The sequence below is a fragment of the Gekko japonicus genome, unplaced genomic scaffold (genome assembly GCF_001447785.1).
Source record: "Gekko japonicus isolate JY-2015 unplaced genomic scaffold, Gekko_japonicus_V1.1 scaffold652, whole genome shotgun sequence".
In the NCBI taxonomy this organism is placed as follows: domain Eukaryota; kingdom Metazoa; phylum Chordata; class Lepidosauria; order Squamata; family Gekkonidae; genus Gekko; species Gekko japonicus.
The window spans coordinates 151962-160096 of NW_015173143.1; the positions used below are offsets into that span (position 1 = coordinate 151962).

Sequence of the window (8135 nt, forward strand, 5' to 3'; positions counted from 1 at the left end):
GAGAGCCTCAAATCTTTGGCAGGGCCCTGCTGGGGAACCTGTTAAGAAAGGAGTGCCTGAGAGCATGTCAAGAGTACTTTTCCTTAAGTCGTGTGCATGCACACAAATGCTCATGCCCACCATTAAACTTTGTTGGTCTTAAAGGTGCCCCTGGACTCAAACTATGTTTCCTCATTCCACTGGGGGCTATCAATTAAATTTAAACAAAACATCATTAAAAATATTCCACATTTTAATAATAACTCAGCAATAAAATAAGTAGCCTAAGCAGACTTGATATTTTTGTATGAATAAGGTTGGGAAATACCTGGAGGTTTTGGGGGTGGAGCCTGGAGATTGGCAACCCTAACTATGAAAGAAAGTCATTTTTAAGTACAGGTTTAGGAAGGAGAGGCAATACTTCCTCCCCCATTTCCAATACACAAACGAAAATCAAAACTCAAACTCCTAAAGTCTAAATCCCTTGCTGACTCATAACTCTTGGGATGATCATTTTCATTTGCTTGTGATAAGGTTGCATTTTATTGCTGAAACAGTCTACTAAGCAAATTATCAGACAACTACAACATACCTTGTTGGGTTGATTTACATCATAATTGGTCAAAGACCCCAGAAGATGTTGGAGACCAGGAACATTATCATCATTGATGGCATGAATGATGGCTTTCATGACAAATGAATCTTCTTCATCCTTGTTAATTAGAGGGGATGGGAGGGAAAAGACATGAGAAGATAAAGTTGAGGGGGGCAAAAAACCCAAACACACTATTTTTTGTGAGGGTACAGAAAAGGAAATATAACTGACACCAGTGTACACTGCAATGGTATGGAGTGCTTAGAAAACCAGAGAACCTGGGAAGCCCTGATTCAAATCTGTGTAGTAACCTATGAAATTTACAGGATGATGGTGGACTACTTGCATTCTCTCAGCCTAACCTATATCACAGGGTTGTTGTGAGGATAATGTGGAACAGGGAAGAACCACATACACCACTCTGAGATGTTCTGAAGGACAGTTAGACGGACTGTGGTAATTTTATGTCACTACCATTCCCAATGATAGTCTAACTGCTAACATTTTCACATGTGTTCTGAAAATACTTTACTTTTTTAATGAGATGTCTCTTTTTGCTGTATCACCAGATGCTGTTCATATATCATCTGGGAAATAAATTCTGCCTCCAATGTGTTTTTTGTTGGCGTTTGCACAATTTAGGATTAAAAAAAAATGTTCCCCAAGAATAAACAATCACTATCTCACAGAACAGTGCTGCGTTTACTCTTGAGTTTACTTATATTTTAAACCACAGTGGCACAGTGCTGCAATATCTCTGGCTGCTGAAGAGTTGGTTTAGCAAATTAAGGCAACTGTTTCAGCATTAAAGGCATAGTACATGAATGAATAAGTGGAGATTTATTTATTAAAAAGTGTATGTTTGCAGAGACCAAAAAATAAGGTAAATTTAAAAAGCACTTTACAACTTTCTGATATATCCGCCCTTTAATTTTCAGGAAAAAAACTATTTAAACACTGCTGGTCACAGGAATGGATACAACAGAGTACATGGTAAATCTGAAAAAGAAAACTTCTGGCTTTATAGACCTAAACATAGTACACCTGCTTCAAAGTACAAAGTCTGGAAGAATATTTTATATTCCACCAAAGCACTCTCTTTTAAATGAGTACAGTAAGCTAGAGAACATGCAGTAGATCACACAAGTTGGCTATCTATACGTTAAGAAGTATTGTTATTTGACTGTATGAAAATCATGCTGAGAGTGTTGGTAGTTATTGTTCTCAGAAACTCAACTTTTGGGTAAAGAGAGGATTTCAGTTTCTGAATCTTCAAGTTCCACAAAAACCACACAAAAGAATAACAACCCTCAACATTAAGTATGTGTTTGATCTTCACAAGAACAACCTCTGTTCTAAATAGGTATGCTTATCAAACATAAAAAGAGAAGAAGTCCTACTATGCATAATTTTGACAATAATGGAAACCACTGTACACAGCACATATATTGAATGTTCAAGCACAGAGATTGTACAGTCAGTGGGGTAATGTATCCATTAAATGCATAGCCCCCACATATCTGTGAGTTCAATGCTGGTGCTGTGTTGTATGAGCAGATAGCTTATAGAATTCTGAAGTCAAAACTACTGGCAACATGATAGTTTCATTAAGAAGAGGGTGAATATATAAAGTGTTTAGGAATAACAACATGGCTATCAGTCCCTTCAGGTCTAGTACCTATTCGACTCCCTCACTATGTTGTCATGGCAAATCTGAATGAGTTACAATCACTACAACTTGAAGAGTTTGAGAGCAGGGAGGTGCAGTGTGTGCATGAAAAATGTTCCACACCCCTCCCACCCCATGACAACTGCTGGAGTTACCACTGCCATTCACTCTCAGCCTAACCTGCCTCACAGAGTTGTTGTGAGGATAAATGGAGGAGAGGATACAGTGTAAGCTGGTTTGGATCCCTATCGTGGAAAAAGGCAGGGTATAAACAAAGTAAATAAAATACAGTTACTGATGCTCAAACATTGAATAAGTCACAAATTAATTTTAGCTTGAAGTATTTAGAAAATAAGTGATTGAGAAATTTTATCATCTACTTAAAATTACATTGAATGCACTGTCTGAATATGGTCTCTTGTGCAGGTTTATGAGTTATTTCCTTGGTATCAATATGAATTTCCCATAGGGCACAGTTTGCACATATTACAAGTCAGATTATATTAAATCAATTGTTATACTTCCACCATTTACTTACCAGAGTATCATCACTTCTAGCCACACTCATGTTACTTCTGGATAAAAAAGATCTTGATAATCTTTGGCATAATGATATTAATCGCACAGATTGCTTTTATAAGAGAAAAGAGAAATGTTTTGTGAAAATAATAATTTGTAATAGGAAAGATCTCTTGTAACTTTAAGTTCAGCCGACAACATTTATTATTTATTTATTTCTCAAATTTATACCCCGCCCTCCCAGCCAAGGCCGGCTCATTGCAGAAGTGTAATTATAACGGTTACGCTAAATCTCTGTGCCAAAACTAATTTAGAGTATAATAATTCACAAGTTTTATATAGTAAACTCACCACACATACTCCCCATTTCTTTGAGTGATGAGAAGTCCATAGAAAATACTATATCCCTTATGATTATATAGCACTGGAGAGTTGTGGCATCTTTGTGATATATGCTCTGCTTAAAAATAGTGGTAACAGACGTCTGCTGCAGGCAGCAAAACTGCTGATTGTGAATTAGATTTCCAGAGAAAAAAGGACGTGAATTCAGACAGCCTCTAAGCTGTCATCGTTGCCTGGGTCTATTCCTAACTGAAACTGTCAGTGTCTCCTTTTCTTATCTCACACGCCACAACCCTTTTGATCTGATCATGGACCTTACAAAAAACAGGAAATTATCAGTCCAGGCAAAAGACCAAACAAAAACGAACACCCCCCCCAGGATCCATAACAATATCAGTACAATTTCAATGCACTCATTGGACACAGCAGTCATGATATTAGTGACAACATGTCGTTTTCACTAGCTCCTGTCACATGGTAAATACATGGATATTAAAACTTTGCCACATAAAAGTTATGTGGTGCCCATTAAAACAGGATCAGGAGAGTCAGATCTAAGCACTAGAGCTTATGTTTATAAAGTGCTGAATTCATCACCATATACTCATACCTTATCTTTTTATTTGTGATCTCTTATTTAAGGAAAGATTTCACTACTTTAATCTTAGATCATATAATCATACTTCCCCCCTCCTTAATTCTATTGAAATCACATAGTCTATACTCTCTTCCATTCAGGGTTTCATGAATATTCATTATTTGCAGAAACCTCATTATTCTGACCCTATTCCCTCACTGGGATAGAAATACCACACAATGCTTAGCTCTAATGCATATTTGACTTCTGCTCACCACCAATTTTACTCTGGAAAAAAGAATGTACAAGAGTTTCAGAACTACATTCATAGACCAATACTTTAAAGCAGACCAAGACTGTAATAGCTTTTTATTTCTAAAACACAAGATCATAAAAACTGGCTTACTTTCCATTTCCTTCGTGCTGCAAACTTTTTGAATTTCTCCATATTTACAGCAGATGCTTTTCTACTCAGTACTTGTAGGGTATCCTTAGGCTGTGAGGAGATGAAAAGAAGTCTTTCAAATTATATATTTTATTCTACAGAGCTGGGGGGGGGGGATAGCAAAAAAAAAGGTCTGTTAACTAGATGCATTTCCTTTGCCCTGAATCCTAAACTGGGTATACAAATCCATCTATTAGAAAAAAGTGAAGGTTTATACTTAATTCAATTCTAAGCACAGGCAAAAGATAATTTTTTTCATTTATTTTTCATTTATTTAATGCCATGTTTAAAAATTCAGACATTTATTGGTATCCTTTTAAAATTTTGTTTGGCTTACTATTTTGTCTTCCTTTTGAAATCATTCCCTCACTGCATAATGTGCAGCTAGTGGTATATATCTCATAATACTTGCTCTCAGTGGCTGCATTCAGAGACCATTTCAAGCCAGAATATGCACAAACATGACTTTCTAATGGACTCATTACCAAGCCCCCTGCTCAGAGCTTAATGTGGGGCTCTTGTTTTAATTAAAACTACCTGATGTACAAATGCAAGCATGAAGCTTAACTGGTGCTACGTTTTCCCCAGAAACCAGGATTCTATACCAAGATTTAATCCAGGCTGTTTCTCCACTGGGTATGCAGTTTCTCCACTGCCACACATCAGCTGCAGGGAATGTCTGTGAAAAAAATAAAGGAGCCTCCTTTGGGCTTGAAGCACTGCCATATGGGAGACTTTCCCACACTGAAATGGTGCAGGGCAATGCTCCCTCTAAGCTGTGGAGTCTTGTGAGCAAAAATTCTACTTTGTGAGCTACTGGCGTTAAAGTTGTGAGCGAGCGTTTTGGCTGCTGCATAAATTAGTTTGCTCTGGAGCCATCCTTCCTGAGATGAGACAAAAATGTGTGAGCCGGAGGCTAAAAAAGTGTGAGCTAGCTCACACTAACTCAGCTTAGAGGGAACACTGGTGCTGGGCAGGAGTGTTTCCATCCCATTTTTGCTACTCTACATGGAAAGCAGCTAAAACAGTGAAACAATTCTCCCTGAGGAACCTGAATCCAGCTCTTTAAAAACAACAACATGACTTGATATGACATCTGGATGCAGTCAGTCACTTGAATCATCTACTGGGTTCCTCTTTCCTTTGAGACTGTGGCATATCTGGAGACTGACCTACAATAGTTTACTCCAAAACGTTAGCTAAACACTTGAAACATTTGGCCATTAGCAAAGGAAGGAAGACTGCAGCATACATCTAAAATCTTTCTAGTCACCGGTAAGTGCAGCATTTCCTGGGCCACCTGGGGGTGGGTGATGGGGAAGGATGCAACAAAAAGCTCAAAGGTTATGAGGAGCCTATCAGAAGCTAAGTGGGATCAAAGAGGCTGCATTTAGAGCACAACCTTCTTTTATGTAATAGCTCCTTGAAGATCAGTCTTTTCCTTGGCAAAATACTGATCACGTATGTCCTTGGAATGCATATTACCAGCACACTCTTTAATAAAGTCTATGACTGTGATGCAGCGACTTTCAGCTCAGACAACAAAATCTCTGTTCAGTAGGGGAGCTTTAATTTTCCCAACTGTTCAGGCAGTGATCTGAAAAAACCAGAAATACAGTATAAAACCACACAAGGAGATCACAATCTATGTATTATATACTAACCTTAATCCAGGGGTGCTGCAAGCTGTCTTGAATGGTCATCCTTTTCCTTTTAAAGTAGAAACACATGTATTCTTCAAATTGGCATATTTGTAACTATATGTAACTATATAGTACCCCAAACATACTATATAATAACAAGTCTTGGATACAAATGATCATGTCACCCTCTCAGTGGCAAAATTCATAGGCACAATAATAAAATATATAAGATAAATAATACTGAGTAAGGTCTTTTAAAATAATTTTTGGTTCTAATTTCTGCTTAAGGTGAAAGTTGTATGAGAAGTACTAGATGGATGGATAGAAAGATAGACAGACAGACAAGTCATTATGAACCAAGTTGCTTTCAGACATTAAAAGCAAACTATACAAGGCAAATGATGCCAGGAATAAAATGACAGGAAAACTTTCCTTCCCCAAAAGGTCTAAGAGGAGCTGCTATCAGCAAGTCCCCTTAGTAAGCACTCAATGTTACAGTGATATTATTACTATTTTAACTCACTTTGGGTCCTTAACCAGAAGTCTTCTTATAAAATCCGTAGCTAGGGCACTGGTATTATTGAAGAATTCTTCCTCAAAGTCATAGTTCACTGCAGATACATTGGCTAATGTGTCTTGTTTTGTCTCTCCAAGAAAAGGCGATGCACCACTCAGACTGTTAAAATGAATTTTGGTGATATTATTACTATTTTGTTTTAAAATCCTTAAAGTGATAAGGAAACAACAGATTACTATTTTCAGAATTCTGAATTGCCAGGAAAAGCAAAGGAACAAGGAACAATAATGATCTTCAAAATAAACCATAATAGATTATGCTTTTTATTTATATATTTACATTATTTATAGTCTGCCTTTCTCACATGGACTCAAGGCACATTATACATAGGGAGACAGTACAGTCGACAAAATGGAATATTCAGTAACCAATGCATTAGGATTTTAGAAGTTTGGAACCACCAGAAAGAAATGAAGCACAGCACTAAGTATTCACATGCCACATTAAGCAATACAGAAATTACATAAATAGGATCCTACTTATAATAAGCTATATACAGCAGTATAGACCACACTCCCTACTCATTTATCCAAGCAAGTTTGTAAAAGCATTTTGTACAGTGCAACCTGTACAGAAAAGCTCTCTTGTATAATTCAGTTTTGCATAGTTTGCAGAAGGCCAGGAGAGTGGGAGATTTCATGACCTCCTTGAGCAAACCATTTCACAAGGTGGGAGCCACAACAGAGAAAGCACATGTATGGGTAGTTGCTGATTTTGCCCATTTGCAGGCTGGCACCTGCAGAAGCTCCTGCTGACTTGAGAGAAGTTTGCATGGCAGAACATAGGGAGAGAGGCAGTCCCATAAATAAGAGGGACCATGAAGGGCTTCATATGTGACAGCCAATATCTTAAACTGAGCCTCATAACAGATGGGCAGCCAATGGAACATCAGCAGAATGGGAGTAATATGCATGCTCCATCTAGCTCCCATTAACAGTCGAGCTATGGCATTCCAGACCAGCTGGAGTGTTCAAGTTGATTTTGAGGGAGACCAATGTACAGTGAATTACAGTAGACTAGTCTCAATATTACTGTGGCCTGCGTCAAGTTTTGGGAGTTCCAAGGTGCGTGGCGGGAGCTAGCACAAAGTTCCCTTGAACTTAGAGCTTGGTTGGCTGCTTTCTATTTCCCTTTACATTAATATTCCTCACGAGGAGGCACGTTTGAGCCTACCAGATATCTTACACAAAAGAGACACTGGTCCCCCGGCTCATTTTCTTATAGATCTTGTTGATGTGATCTTTGAAAAAAGTTTTTTTCGCTTTCAAGAAGAATTCTATTGGCAAATTAAAGGTGTTGCCATGGGGAGCGCATTTGCCCAGTCGGTTGCCAACTTATTCATGCAAACGTTAGAATCCCAATGGATCAACAATGGAATTTCTAACCCTTACTTTGCACACATCATTATGTATAAAAGATATATTGATGACGTGTTCCTTATCTTAGACTCTGAAAACATTGCTTTTGAATTTATAGAATGGATAAATTCTATACACCATTCCATTAAATTTACTGTAACAACTGACAAACAACAGGTACACTTTCTTGATACTTCTGTCTTTGTCCATGAAGGTAAACTGGCAGTACGTCCATACAGGAAGAAAATAGATAAGATCTCTTACTTGCACTTCACCTCTTCGCATGCAGCACATGTTTGTTAGAAACAATATTCCCTATGGACAATTTCTTAGATTAAAAAGGAACTCTACTTTAGAGCAAGATTACAATGTAGAAGCCAGTAAAATGCAAAAGGATTTCCTAGAGAGAGGTTACCCTTCACACATAGTGA

At 37.8% G+C, this 8135-nt stretch overlaps 1 protein-coding gene across 1 annotated transcript in view; it reads right to left on the minus strand.

Annotated features, from left to right (window-relative positions):
* Positions 1 to 8135, minus strand: part of DAPK1 (death-associated protein kinase 1) — a 129454-nt gene that overhangs the window by 43040 nt on the left and 78279 nt on the right. Inside the window, exons 7-11 of the mRNA XM_015422298.1 lie at positions 6293 to 6445; positions 5791 to 5836; positions 4088 to 4177; positions 2782 to 2874; positions 572 to 691 (exon numbers count right to left, since the gene is read on the minus strand). Coding sequence (XP_015277784.1) covers positions 572 to 691; positions 2782 to 2874; positions 4088 to 4177; positions 5791 to 5836; positions 6293 to 6445 — 502 coding nt within the window. The remainder of the gene's footprint in view (positions 1 to 571; positions 692 to 2781; positions 2875 to 4087; positions 4178 to 5790; positions 5837 to 6292; positions 6446 to 8135) is intronic.